The sequence below is a fragment of the Apium graveolens genome, chromosome 3 (genome assembly GCF_009905375.1).
Source record: "Apium graveolens cultivar Ventura chromosome 3, ASM990537v1, whole genome shotgun sequence".
NCBI lineage: Eukaryota > Viridiplantae > Streptophyta > Magnoliopsida > Apiales > Apiaceae > Apium > Apium graveolens.
This window is the reverse complement of record NC_133649.1, coordinates 292915592-292930444: the sequence shown is the minus strand read 5'-3', so window position 1 is coordinate 292930444 and position 14853 is coordinate 292915592. Positions and strand designations below refer to the sequence as shown.

The following is a 14853-nucleotide window of genomic DNA, read 5'->3' as shown; positions in this document are numbered from 1 at the left end:
TTGCATATCCAGAAGCAAAGCTTATTCACAAGTCTCTTCGGTTGCTTTTGGACTAGATCAGGGCCATACTGGTTTGGTTGTTGAAATTTAATCACTTGTTTATATTTAGAATGTTTGTTATTCATTTGATGACGAATGAGCACTAAAATATAAATTGGGGGAAACCATGGATTTTATTGTTAGTTGTTAATAAAATTTAGGTGTCAAAAGGCTAGTAGCCGCTCATATTTATGAGTAGTCTAGGGATGGATGAGATGGAGCGAAACACACTCATTCCAGAAAAGAAAAAAAAAAGAAAAAGGGGAAAGATTTGTGTTAGTATCTGATTATGCAGAATTGATCACGGGTGAGCTCTTTAATACTCGAGCAATTAAGTTCTAGGGGATTTTGTGCCTAGTGACCTAAGGCTTGTTCAGTATGGGATCCGCTAACCTAATGTTCGCTACATGGGTATTATTACATAAGTCTTTCGGGGCCTCATCCATTGCACGGTCAAATAAGCATTTGTGTTGATGTGTTCAGTATTGTTGCATGAATCCTTGTCTAATTCCAGTGATGATGGAGGTGTTTTGGAGTCATGATGTGTTTAGCGTTCATTTTACTTATAGGCTTGTGATTGTTTTGGCGAAGAATAGGATATGGTTTTCATCTAGTGTTGGGAGTATATCTGATAAGCAAAGCACACACTCACGTTTTCGTGCTTGTAAGTTAGTATATGGGATTTAGTCGAGCTCCGTTTAAAGTTATTGCATTCTTAGAGATATTGCCTTATTGAGCTGGTTATGGTTATTCTGAGGGGAACTTTGTATTGTCATTTAGTTGCATTCATGCATTTAGTTGCATTCATTCATGTATTGTCAAGTCTGTTTATGGTTGAGGACAAACATTGATTTAAGTTTGGGGTGTGATAAGTGGATTTTATATCCATTTAGAACGCTTCATATCGGCTTAAGTTGATGACTTGACCTCAAATATGTGGTGTTTTTGATGCATTTTTGTTGAGTTTTTGCAGAGCTATAACTAGAAGCAGGATTGGACTTTTCTATGCTTCTACTGTGGAATGAGATCAGAAAATGAAGGGCGAAAGCTTGCCAGAGGAGCAGAGCGAGAAACAAAAAAAGCAGAATTTTTTGGCAGAAGGCAAGCGCGACCGCCCTCTACCTTGGCGCGCCCGCACTGCTTGAACAGAAGGTCAGCGCGCCCACGCTGTGTCTTGTCGCGCCCGCGCTAGGTCGTGCAGAAAGAAATCCTGTTTTGATTATGATTGGAAGTTTCGTGCGGTCAAAGTAATCTGGAAGTATAAATACCATAAGATATCAATCAGAAGGGAGAACCGAAGAAAAAAACCAAAAGTGGAGAACACAAGATGGCTAAGAAGAAGAAGATCTAGTTCTACATCTTATTTTTGTATTCTTCTAATTAGGCGATACTTTGGATGCTCGTTTCAGATTTGTTTTCTAAACCTTAATACTTTAATATTCTCTTGTAGTATTCAGAACCTTTTTACTATCATGTTTTCATTGGAACCCATGATGACGAGCCGTTCGATAATGAACTAATCGTTATCATGAGATTCTAACGGATTTATTTATGGAGTTTAGTAGTTGATTGCCTTAAAGTTTTCAGTGTGTGATGAATTATTGATTTCCTCGTATGGTTGTGCTTAATCTTCTTGGATGCGTAGCTAACATCTAAGTTGTGTTGTTAATCTCTATTGAATGCGAAAGTGGATATAGGGTATGATAAGTTCGTGATTATTTAATGAGATTTAACACAAATTTAGTAATTGATTATAAGATATAATCGTTTTATGTTATATAATACATGTAAAACTCTCTGTGTATATATATATATATAACTTAAAATTGTTCCTAAGATTTTGCTATTTTTTAAAATTTCACTCTTTTTTATATAACTTAAAAGATGTACAAAAAATAATTATAATATTGTTTTTTTTGTTAAACAACTTTAATATTGCTTAAACTCATTTTTTTTAAATTACCGTTTGAACACTTAAATTAAGGGTATACTAACTTTTCATTTGACAAATATAACTTATAACCTTACAAATCAATATATATTCTGACAAATTCAACTATGTTCAAGGAAATGCTAGCTTTATACTACAACATACGAGATAATTGAAAAATCCTCCCAGTATCAAAAATTGGAAATAAAAAAATACCTCAAATTCCAAAATTAAAAAATAACAACAATCTTAAATATCCAATACAATCCATATCAAAATTGCCAATCCATCAACAACTCAAAAGCAGGACTAAAACAAAAAAGCCCAAACACAAACCCTAAAAGCCCAAAACCATCCATATATAACATCGCTACACCCTCCCTCTGCCACACTCCAAAACCCTAATCTCTCTCCCAGTCTCTATCTCTCTCTCGCTCACATTTTCTCTCTCAAAATGGCCGCCTCATCTCGCCCGCTCGTCTCAATCCAAGCCCTGGAATCCGACATGTCCACCGACACTCCCCTCTCTCTCCCCTTACCCGACGTGATGAAATCCTCGATCCGACCCGACCTCGTCAGCTTCATCCACTCCGAAATGTCCAACAACTCTCGCCAGCCTTACGCCGTCTCTCGCAAAGCCGGCCACCAGACCTCCGCCGAGTCGTGGGGAACCGGTCGCGCCGTTTCTCGTATTCCACGTGTCCCTGGCGGGGGGACCCACAGGGCGGGTCAGGGTGCTTTTGGGAACATGTGTCGGGGCGGGCGCATGTTCGCCCCGACCCGAATCTGGCGCAAATGGCATTCTCGTATTAATATCAATCAGAAGCGGTTTGCGGTTGCGTCTGCGATTGCGGCATCGTCCGTGCCTTCACTCGTGATGGCACGTGGGCATAAGATTGAGACTGTGCCTGAATTGCCCTTGGTGGTTAGTGATACGGTTGAGGGTGTCGAAAAGACGTCGAATGCGATTAAGGTGTTGAAGGAAATTGGGGCTTATTTGGATGCTGAAAAGGCGAAGGATAGTATTGGAATTAGGCCTGGGAAGGGGAAGATGAGGAACAGGAGGTACATTTCGAGGAAAGGCCCGTTGATCGTATATGGAACTGAGGGTGCTAAGCTGGTCAAAGCTTTTCGCAATATCCCGGGGGTTGAGATTGCGAATGTGGAGCGTTTGAATTTGCTGAAGCTGGCTCCTGGTGGGCATTTGGGTAGGTTTGTGATATGGACGAAGAGTGCTTTTGAGAAGTTGGATTCGATTTACGGGAGTTTCGATAAGGCATCTGAGAAGAAGAAGGGGTATGTGTTGCCTAGGTCTAAGATGATGAATGCTGATTTGGCTAGGATTATTAATTCTGATGAGATTCAGAGTGTGGTTAGGCCGGTTAAGATGGATGTTAAGAGGGCTACGCTTAAGAAGAATCCTTTGAAGAATTTGAATACTATGTTGAGGCTTAATCCGTATGCTAAGACTGCTAGGAGGATGTCGCTGTTGGCTGAGGCTCAGCGTGTTAAGTCCAAGAAGGAGAAGCTTGACCAGAAGAGGAACCCGCTGTCTAAGGTACTTTTTCGACTTTTAATCAGTTACTGTCGTATCATTTGTGCTTTAATTGTTTATTATAGCTTAATTGAGCTATAAGTATGTTTATTGATTGCTTTGATTATTTTACTTCAATTGATTGTTCTTGTATGAATTGTGCAGTAATTGTTTAGGATCAAGTAATTTGAGCTTTAATTATATTGATTGATTGCTATGATTAGTTATACCTTATAGTAGTGAAAATGTTTGTTTATGATGCTTAATTCTGAAACTGTGTGATGGTGCTTTAATTGTTATGTTGATTGATTTCTGTGATTATGAATACTGTATAGTAGGGGACTTGCTTGGTTGTGGTGCTGTCAATTATTATTGTATGAATTGTCCTGTTATTGCCTAGGATTAAGTAAATTGATGGTGCTTTAACTTTTCGTACTTGATTTTGGTTATATGCTTGCTGTTTGTGTTGTTTAATATACAGGCTTGATGTCAATATTTCTTTGTTTAATTTTTTTTTCGGTCTGATTGTTTTAAGGAATATGTGCAAGTAGAACATAATACATAAGTAACAAAGATTTGCTGTTTTGTCTGAGAGATTTACTATAAAAGATAAACATGCTGCATATCATGCAACAGTTGTTTACTTTGCCAACATCTTTTTTTGCAAATGTTGTTGCACAACATAGAAGTAGTGTTCTGCTAGAAACATTAGAAGTGATATCAGATGTTTTGAATAGGTAGAGAGGAATTATGCATAGCGTTCATAAATTTTCAGTTATTTGGGTCTTATATTTGTGGTATCAAAGAAAGTTTTAGGTGTTCTGTTATCAGTTGTTTGTCGCTTAAAGACACATTGATCATTTTTTTCCCTTCAATTTCTTGCAGGAGGAAGCATCGAAGATCAAGGCTGCTAGCAAGGGTTGGTACAAGACTATGATCTCTGACAGTGATTACACAGAGTTCGACAACTTCGGCAAGTGGCTCGGAGTGTCACAGTGATAATAACTTACTATTTTAGATTATCATCTGTTCTTGCTTAGGTATTTATTTCTGCCAAGACATAAGAGTTTTTGAGGCGAGGGAATTTTGTTAACAAGTTCTTTGTTAGCTGAAATTTGCCCCGTGTTGTGCCTGGTGTTTAATGCATCTTTGCTGTTGCTTAAATTTTGTTTGGAAAATGTTAGAACTAAGTGAAGTTGTCATCTATAACTTGATATTTGTTAATGGAGGAACTTGTTTGCTGCTTATGGGTCATTTTGTATGTTTATGTTTGTGTCTATTTAGTAGTTATCCCTTTTAATCGGGGACATGTTTTTCAACTTTGATAAATTTGTTTTACATTATGTGTGGGCATGGCCTGTTCTGTAAATATTGCAGTTAGCAGGTTTAATGAATTAGGATGATGTATCATTTGTGGAGTTTTATTGCTTCCCAAGGAGAATTTGGCTACTTGCGAGTTCATAAAATGGGACAGATTTGTAATCTAATGTTAATAATGTGCAGGTTAATGACACATATAATACCATTTGAAGTTTATTGTTTAGGGGATTGGGGTAGTTCTTGTATTCTATGCTAGTTTTGGAGGAACTAACATTTTCTGTTCTATGCACTGTAGCCGTATTGTTTTTGGTGGTGATCTTTTATTAATAAATAAATATTTTTTTGTATATAATTTATTATTGTTGTAATATGAAAATAATATTGATAATACTACTTTTATATATACTGTTGCCGTAACATTTTTAATAGTATCCTAATAATTGTTTATTATTTATCTATTAACATATTACTTTTGTTTGCTACGAAATTAATAGTTAAGGTATAATCCCTCTGTTTTTTAGTATACGGCGTCTGACTTTTGTGCACACATGCTTTGATTGTATAGTTAGAATAATAATTTTCATTTTTTCTTTTTGTGAATAAAAATATATAACTTAAATTATAATTTATAAAAAGAGAAGTTTAAAAAATATTATTTTATCTATGCTGCTAATGGATTTAAAATTGTGTGCAAGAAAAAATCAAACGATATATAAAAAAACAGAGGGAGTATCATTTTACCATAACATAGCTTCGAAAATTTTAAAATATTTACTTTACCTGTCATGTAAATATTTAAAACTTTTTAGTGGTCCGGCTTGATTTGTTTATCAACTTTAATTTTAAATTTTTTGTCAGTGTTTTCTTTGATTTGCTTGGATTTTGTTGATAAGTTTATACTTTAAATTAAATTGCAAACCTTTAAATTTTAGTGCGATAAAGTATAAGTGCATCCAATTTTATTTCCAGTTCATCCAAAGTTTTCAAAATATACACAAAAGTTTGAATGAAGAAAGTCCGGATGAAAATTGTTTTTTTTTGATCGTAGGCAGGCTGAGTTTATTCGTGGATTGGGTTTAAATTAGTAGATCAGAGATCCTTTCCGATTGGATTTTTATAAATCATATGTTTATAATTTTTTCGGATCGAATTGTATTAAAATTGGTGTTTTGTAATTATTTTTTTATGGAACGCGTTGGATCGGATTGATAAAATATTTCCCTTTTTTTTTGTTCTTGAAAATGGGGATTATTGTAGTTCGGGAATGCAATTTACATAATAAGTCAATAAACGTCCCTCGATGAATGCACCCTGCTTCTGATTTATTGAGAATGCAACAATTTTGACTTCCTCTTCCATAACTTCTGAAATCTGTAGCTCATTTTCTTCATCTTTTACCCTCTCCGTCTATGGTTCCATTCTTCTTGTTGCTGGAGGCATCGTTTCTCTCTATGACAGATTCCACCCTCAGTTGAGCTCTTAAACATATTTGAGAAATAATCTTTAATCACCTCTTGAATTTCACCTTTTGTTTCCTTCCATTCTCCTTCATTATTTTTAATCTGTTGTATGACATCTACTTTTCGTCGATTTGAAGCGTAATTATGAAAGAATCGAGTGTTTTAGTCCTCTCCAGGCAACCAAAATTGCTTTGCTTGTTACTTCCAATAAATTTTTGGCTTCTTTAAAAGATTCAAAAGTTCTCATCTCACCGTATTATACATCTGATCCCTCTGCTTGTCTCTTATAGTTCTCAATACTTAAAGCTTTTTTCTACATTCTACCAACTTAACCTTAGACTCCTGCTTCATGCCTCCTCCCCACTCTTCCAATTTAAGACAATAGAATTGGATTCGATTCATTATTTCATCACCCTCTCTACTCTCCCGGTTACTATTCTCCCTTATTATACAATTTCCTTCATTTTTCACAGCAAAGCCAAACCACCACTGTGTCATTCAAAATTTAACATCTTACAAATATCATCTACTTCATTTTTATTAGCTAAAATCTCAGAAAGGAAAATAGAGTTGGGCTTAATTTATTGTGTAATCTCCTGCAGGAAACGAACTGTCCGTAGGTTGTCCAACTCACGACAGTTCCATTCCAAGCTATTCAGCTTATTGATTTAGGTTGGCCTGTATCAAAGGTCCCAACTCTAGTCCATTTTTTGGCCAAACAAGTAGAGTCATCCTAGTTCTCGATCAAGCAATGATCGAGAAGAACAAAAGTTTTCCTGGTTTGCCTCACTTCCTGGTTCAAATGTTCACGGACCTCCATCTAACACTTTTTGCAGATCAAGCGTGTGATAGAATACAAAAGAATATCGTCACTCACCTAGATCATGTATTTCCATACCGTCCTTAAATCTCCATAATGAATCAAGAATATTTTGCATAGCTCTAACATTATGTTCTTCTCCGTTAAGAAATGACCCACCAAAATAAATATTTTCCTGGTTTGCCTTACTTCCTACTCACCAACTGTTAGATAATGAATCACACACAGAGGGGGTGAATGTGTGTTAGTGTTTTTCTGCTTTTCTTGAAGTATTTTTGATGGTGAACAAATTAAATTAGAATCTAGTAGTTATTTGTGTTAAGACTGAATTTAGACAGATAAAATAGTGAACACAAATCTTTCAAAACTCACTTAATTTTATATTAAAATTAAGAATGTTTTGCTACAAAATTTCTAGTCTCTTTGTTGATAAATAGCCTAGCTTCTTCCTTGAGAGAATGCATAATTTTTCTGATCTAAATTGTTACATCTAACAAAGCATCCAGTGCTTACTTTATATAACAATAAATACTGGTTATTACACAACATGCAACAACATGTACTATATCCTATTTTTAGATAATCAAATCTTTCTATTTCTGGCTTAGTGTATCTTTTCTAATCTTGCACGCCTGTGACTTTACTATGCCAGTTAATCTTGGCCTTTGATCTTGCACTCTTCAAGCTGCTTTTGTAGACTTGTCAATCCAACTTGATTAGATTGTTTGTTGATTGATAATCTTGGATATTGAACTGGTCTGTATTTGTACTTTGAGTTTTACCTCGAGATCTCCATTTTGGTATGTAGAGAACTTGACTCGATAAGTATATTGGCTTATCGAGATCTCTCATAACTCCATAGTTGTTTTGACTTATCGAAGTCTCTGAGTTCTCTATAAGAGAATTTGGCTTGTCGAGATCTCTCATCTTCATGTCTTCACTTTGGCTTATCGATATCTCTGAGTTCTCTAGTGATATTTTTGACTTGTCGATATCTCAGAGTTCTCTAGTGATATTTTGACTTGTCGATATCTCAAAGTTCTCTAGTGATATTTTGACTTGTCGATATCTCAGAGTTCTCTAGTGAAGTAATGACTTGTCGATATTTGTATTCTTCATGTTTTCAAATTGGCTTGTCAATATCTCTGAGTTCTCTAGTAGCTTTCCTGACTTCTCGATAAGTCATTCTGGAGTTCTCGAATGACTTCTCTATAACACTTAATATGTGACTTGTAGAGATATTGACTTAGAGTATTTTCCCCAAAACACATTTATTCAACTCCAAGCTTCTTCATAATTCTTCTGAGACATGATCTTCTTGTTCTTCTTCTAGATAGAATTCTTAGACTTGACACTGCTTACAGAAAAAGACTCCAGTCTGCTCTTAAATTTTTTTACAGACTTAAGTGGTATAATACAAAATGCAAACATATATTACCATACAACTTAGAGTTGTCAATTTGACTTAGTCTTGTTATTGTACAGGCATGTCTTGCACAACAATCTCCCCTAATTTGTGAGAAGATTGATTATCATAAATTCATGCCTGTTAACAATACTAACCCCAAGCTACAATGGAAAATAAGCCTAATACACAAAATTTTACACAATTACAACATTTATACATTAGGTGATTTACAGAGTTTAAATAGTTACATGTATCAGGCAAAGACTGTTTTTGCTTCTTCTTCTTCTTCTTCTTCTTCTTCTTCTTCTTCTTCTTCTTCTCTAATGAGGTCCTTTAGATATACAAGAATTTCAAGTTCCTCTATGATTGGTGTCCCTGTTAGAGCTTCCACAAGTTTAAGTCTGTCTGGCTTTGGATAACCACCTAGAAAATTAATCCTAAATCTTGTGAATTTGCCAGCTTTGATGTTCAGAAATTTTCCATCCTTGGAAATTCTGCTCAGTCCTTTTGCCCTGAGTTCTTCTGATCTTTTAATGTATATTTCAATCTCCTGATCATACTTCCTTATCTTCTCCTCATATTCAGCCTTATTCCCTACTCTCCTTTCCTCCCTTACTAACAACCATTCATCTCAAACAGATCTCCATGCTCTTGTAGCAGTATCCTTATCCTTCAGTAAACTTATCACTCTCTTGATTTCTGTGGGTGAAAGATTATCCATTAAGCTGCAGCCAATAAATGTGAAGGACCCATCTTCATAGTAGATTCTTACTTCCTTTAGAGTTACAACCCATACTCTAACTATTTCCTTAGCTAGTTGTTGAAAATAATCTTCATCTGAGATGCACCAATTTATAGGTAGAAAATCACTCTGCTTGAAGCAATTCCAGATGGTCTTCTTAGTAACTTGTACTTTTTCAGTATGCTTAGCTTTCTTAGGTTTCCTCCCAACTGACTTGTAGTGTGTTTTGAGTGATGGCTTTACAGAAGGTAGGTTTGTAATTTTCTTGAGAACTGTTTGGCTTGAGGTGATTGGTAATTTTAGAAAGGTGTTAACAGTTTGTTTGTATAGGAATTTAGGCTTAGAGGTTTGAGGTGGTTTGATGTTTGAGGTTGTTGGCACAGAAGGTTAAGCTTGTTTAATTTGGATTTTTAGGGTTTGTTGGTGTGGTTCTGAGCCATCTTGTCTTTTCTTGCTTCTCCTCTCATTCCCTTTCTTCTTATCATCATCCTTCTTCTCTTCTTGCTTCTTATCTTTGCTACCTGTTGCTCTTGAAGATTGACTTGGATTTGAGCCAAAAGGTTTTTGTTCATCATGCTTTTGCTCATCATCATCCTTGTCATCTTTTAGATTGTAGTCTGTTGTAGGCAACATGTTGTTTACATTTTGAAGATATTTCCCCAAGATTCTGATCATTTACCTCATCTTCAGGCTTCTTGTGAATTTTGGACTTTATATCAGTTTCAAGGGTCATAATTAATCTCTGATTATTTCTTACACAATTCCTAGGAACTGTGAAGTGTCTGCATTTTCTGGTTTGTGGACATATGTAAGTGATCTCCATGCTTGGATGAAGATAGGCTTCTGGAAAAGCAGCTATCTGAGCATTTTTGAGTTCCTTTAGCAGTTGAGTATCTTCTGGAATTACTCTATGCACTTTATCAATCATCACATCCAGCTCAGATGCTCTCATTTTCTGAATATTGGTAAGAGACACGTGGAGACATCTGTCCAGACCACAGTCATTTACATTGGCTATGATTCTCTTTTCCAGAAAATGATTAACCTCCACAACTACCACTCTTATGAAATTGATGTTGTTGGCCAAGGCTTTCTTGTATGTGACATAGTTTTTGTGAAGAGACATCCTTAAAACTGACAGAAGTTCATTAAATTCCTAATCTTTACAAGGTTCTTCTGCAGCTTTTTGGAGTCTTTCTTGACCAACATCCTTTGAGAGTTGAGCCTTAGCACTAGCATCCTGGGATTTTTGAATCCTAGCTTCTATCTCCCCCTTAGTCTTGGGGATAGGCATGATTAGAGGAGTGGGTAATTCTGGTCTCACAGACTCAGGAAGTGCAGGCAGTGGGATATTGAGCTTACCCATGATGGCTCCCAAAGTAACATAATTTTGCATTTGTAAATGCTCGTGGGAGTCCACCAAGGCTTGAATGCCTGCCTGTTGACTCTGCACTAGTGTAGTGAGAGCATGCACTTGAGTTGTGAGTTGGTCATTTGAAGAATGCAAGGTTGAGAGTTGTTGTTGAAGATATTGGATTTGAAGGTTTGTAGATGTTGAGTCTGGTTTAAGAGAGCTTGTAGATAGAGAAGAGCCAAAAGTTGCTTCCACAGCCTATTTAATACCATCCATAAGCAATGCAGAGGGCTCATATCTGGTCTGGTGAAGCTGGTTCAGCTTGATCTTTGTGTCATTTAAATTAGTGATTTGTTGTTGGACCACTTCATAAAGAGCAATGAAAGACTGTCTGAGATTTTTGACATCTTTTTCAATAGAAGTTAGATCCATCCATGCTATTTGATCAGCAAAATGTTTGAAATTTGAGTTGATCTTGACTTGTGAAGGTATGATCTCATCCATCTTTTCTTTTACTAGTTTCCTTATTTTGTCTTCATGACCAACCAACTTGAGTTCTTGTGCTTTTACAAAGAGATGGAAAGCTTTGAGTTGACCCTTGGAAACTTCATTGATTGCATCATAAACTTCACCAGGAGTTAGGGCTTTAGCATTGCTTCCCAAAATAGTTAGATAATCTTCCCTAAACTTAGCAAAAACACCCTCCATCTCCAGATTGTAGTCCTTTTTCAGCCAAGCATCACAGTTGCCATCCTGTTAAGCTACATTAACAATTTTATCTTGTTGCTCTTGGACATCTGTTTGATAGGAGAGCATTATGGCTTGGTAATCCTGGTTAGACATATCTGAGGTTAAGAGTTGTTGAGAGATCTGTGCAAGTCATGCTAGCTGATCCACCCTGAAATTTTCATGATTCGATTGAGGTGCAGCTTGTTGTAGCCAGTTGGAGATGAGGTGTGGTTGATGAGATTGAGAGGTTGAGGGTTGTGGAGTTGGATCAGAACCACCTGTGACAGAAGTCATAGTTTGACTCACAATAGGTACTATGGTTATGACAAGTTGTTGTTCCTTACATGTAGTGGGAACCTCCAATTGAATTGGAGGGGATTTGACTGGGTTACTGTCATGTGCACCAGTCTCAGACCCTTGTGTGTCTTGCACCACACTATCACTTGAATGTGCTATTCTTGCTTCCTCTATGACATGATCATTGGCAATTGTACTCCTAACATCAACTGCTAATGCAATTTCTGCTAGGGTTTTGAGGGTAGTTGATCCTGGAACAGGAACCTTCAATTGAATTGGAGAGGATTTAGATAGCTCCCCCTCAGGAGTACTACCATCAAACCTAACAGTCTATGAAGACTGATTTGCACATGAAGGTGCATTTGTGATCTTCATGGGTTCTTCAGTAAAAACTGATGAATCCTCCATGTTTGTGTTGGTGTCATCAAGGTCTACCCCAACATGTAGCCTCTCACCAACTAATTGTGGTTTCTGGGTGGTGAGCAAGGTTTCCTGAACCAAGTCACTTGATTGGGGAAACATTTGAGGATGTGATTCAAGTGCTTCAGTATAGGAAGAAGAAATATTAGATATAAGATTGTGAAGCTCAGGACTGAGTGTTGGCAGCTCCCCCTGAATGGATGATGGAGCTTCAAGGGGTGTGCTCTCCTTGTGTGTGCCATCCTTGTTTCTCCTACCATACACTTGGATTTGTTCAAGTGTTGGCTGTGCAGACTCTTGACAGGGTGCATTGGGGAGAATGCTCCTCTTAATAGAAACATCCTGTTGAGAGGATGTCTCTAGAATCTGTTTTGCCCCTATTTGTACAACTGCATCCTTTTGGGAGGATACAGAGGTGGCTTGAGTGGTCTGCCCAATTTTCTTACCCTTCTTTGCTTTTCAGACCAAAGGTGACTCAGGTTGTACTTGTACCTCACTACTCTCATTCATAACAGTTAAGGTTACCTCATTTCTCTTCTTTTTACTCACTTCATCCTTTTCAGAGGATGAAGTGGTTGGTTTCCTAGCTGCTAATGGTTTTGAAGAAGTAGGCTCAACATTGGTAGGTTCCTGTGGGTGTGCCCGTGTTTGTGCTTTTACAAGCTCAGAAACCATTGTTGCACTAGTTTGACTTACATTGGTTCTCATGTCAGGCATAAGGTAAGGATATGTCTTAAATCTTTCAATCATTAAAAGTGTTAACTTAAGACCCACATGTACCTTATTTTTAGTAGTAAGTGATCCAAATAGAATTTTGGATACTTGCTTACAGTTGCCTATTAGTGACCTATCTACACCTTCAAACATATGTATATCATTCACTTTATGATTTAAAGCAGGCATAATGAATCTAGGAAGGAAAATTTATTTACCTCTTGAAGTGAATGGCATGATGAGCCTGGTGCTCAGTTCCTCCAGAATGTAGTGCCCTACATTGATCTGTTTGTTGTGAGCCATTGAGTAGACCAGCTTCTGAACAACACTAGAAATATTGTCAAATCCTGATTTTCTGCATGTGAAAGCTCTTATCACAGAATCAAACAGAAAAGACCACTCTCTTCTCAGATTTTTCTTATTCAAGCTGGCCAAGTTAATCTTCTCAGAGTAGTTGATGAAGTCTAGAAACTCATACAGCTCATCCTGAGTTGGGATCCCTACTACCTTGTCAGTTGGAATGTTCAAGGTCAAGTTCATGTCAGCTTCAGTTATCTTAACCTGTTGTCCTTTGATTTGACAGTTAACAACCAGGCTTGAAGATTGATCTTCATGCACAACTGTCCTAGCTAAAGCTGTGTTCCAGAAATCACCCAAAACATCCAGAGAACTGGATTAGATGTGAGAGCTCCAACAAAATAGGTCTCAGACAAGATCTTGACAAAACTTTTGAAAGTTTTAGGAGCTTGGTTTGCATCTAAGAATGCAAGGAAGTTGGTCTCCTTTGGGATGAAGGGTACAATATTATTTGCTGCCATTGTTATGAGTATGAAGATTAATGGGTAAAAGAAATTGAAGAGAAATGATTCAAAATGAGAGAGAAATCGGTTTTGGATTGAAAAAGCTAGGTCACTTAGAGTTCTCGAAAGCGTAAGTATATATGTATCGAGATGTCTGGGTATTTATAATAAAAGCAGATGACTATCGAGAAGTCAAAAATAGACGTTTGAAATATACTTATCGAGAAGTCAATTTGAAAGTGAATTACATATCGACAAGTCATTTTAGTTTACTCTTTTAGAGAACTAAAAATTAACTTATCGAGATGTCAAATAAATACCCAGTTTGTCCAAAAATGGACTGAATTGTTTCCAATATTTATTTGAATAAATCAAAATAAAATCAAAATAATTTTGCCAAAAGTATTTTACTAAAATAATTTATTGAATTAAATTATTTCAGTTCTGAGTTATTCATAAGTCTAAAATTATACTTGTAGAGAACTCTGTAAGTTAACACTTATAGAGAACTCTAGAAAGACTTATCGATAAGTCATAATAAAGCTTATCGAGAAGTCACTCGAAAAGTCATTAAATTGACTTATCGAGAACTCACTCGAGAAGTATTAAAATGACTTGTCGATAAGTCAGTTAGACTTATCGAGAACTCAGTTCTCTATATATACTTTTGGTCACTTTGATTCTGCCTTGTGTTAATTTCACATACTGAAAATGTAAACTAACAACTAGACAGTTTTCTTAGAATTTGAAAAATTCCAAGCTAAATTTTGAATTTTGAAAAATAAATATGCAGAGATTTCTGAAATATTTATAATTCATATTTCAGTTAATTTTTAATTAAATCAAATTAATTTTGGTTTACTAGAAATTAATCTGCTGCAACACATTAGCTGAGTTCTTGCCTTATGATGAAGAATTGAGCATACCAATTTCACCTATATGTCTAGTAAAAGTTGCTTCATCCAAAGGTTTAGTAAAAGTGTCAACTCAATATTTTTTCGTTGGAATAAAAATGAGCTCAATGGTACCATTTGCAGCATGTTCTCTGATAAAATGGTACCTTACATCAATATGCTTTGTTCTAGAATGATTAACTGGATTAGCCACAATAGATATAGCACTAGTATTGTCACACATAATTGGAATTTTGTGTAACACTAGGCCATAGTCCATTAGCTGATTTCTAATCCAAAGCACTTGAGCACAGCAGCTTCCAGTTTCGGTTGTGGAAGTTGACACATATTGTTGATTCTTGCTATACAAGGATACAAGTCGTTGTCCAAGAA

General features: G+C 36.2%; 1 protein-coding gene across 1 annotated transcript; it reads left to right on the top strand.

Annotated features, from left to right (window-relative positions):
• Positions 1–2345: 2345 nt before the first annotated feature.
• On the top strand, positions 2346–4750 carry LOC141713595 (large ribosomal subunit protein uL4). Its single transcript, XM_074517079.1, has 2 exons — positions 2346–3527; positions 4389–4750. Exons 1-2 carry the CDS (start codon positions 2424–2426, stop codon positions 4500–4502), a joined length of 1218 nt encoding a protein of 405 aa, XP_074373180.1. The 5' UTR covers positions 2346–2423; the 3' UTR covers positions 4503–4750.
• Positions 4751–14853: the final 10103 nt, after the last annotated feature.

Coding starts and splice junctions, on each gene's coding strand:
- LOC141713595 (XM_074517079.1), top strand. CDS start 2,424: ATGGCCGCCTCATCTCGCCCGCTCGTCTCAATCCAAGCCCTGGAATCC. Junction 3,528..4,388: donor AGAGGAACCCGCTGTCTAAG/GTACTTTTTCGA, acceptor AATTTCTTGCAG/GAGGAAGCATCGAAGATCAA.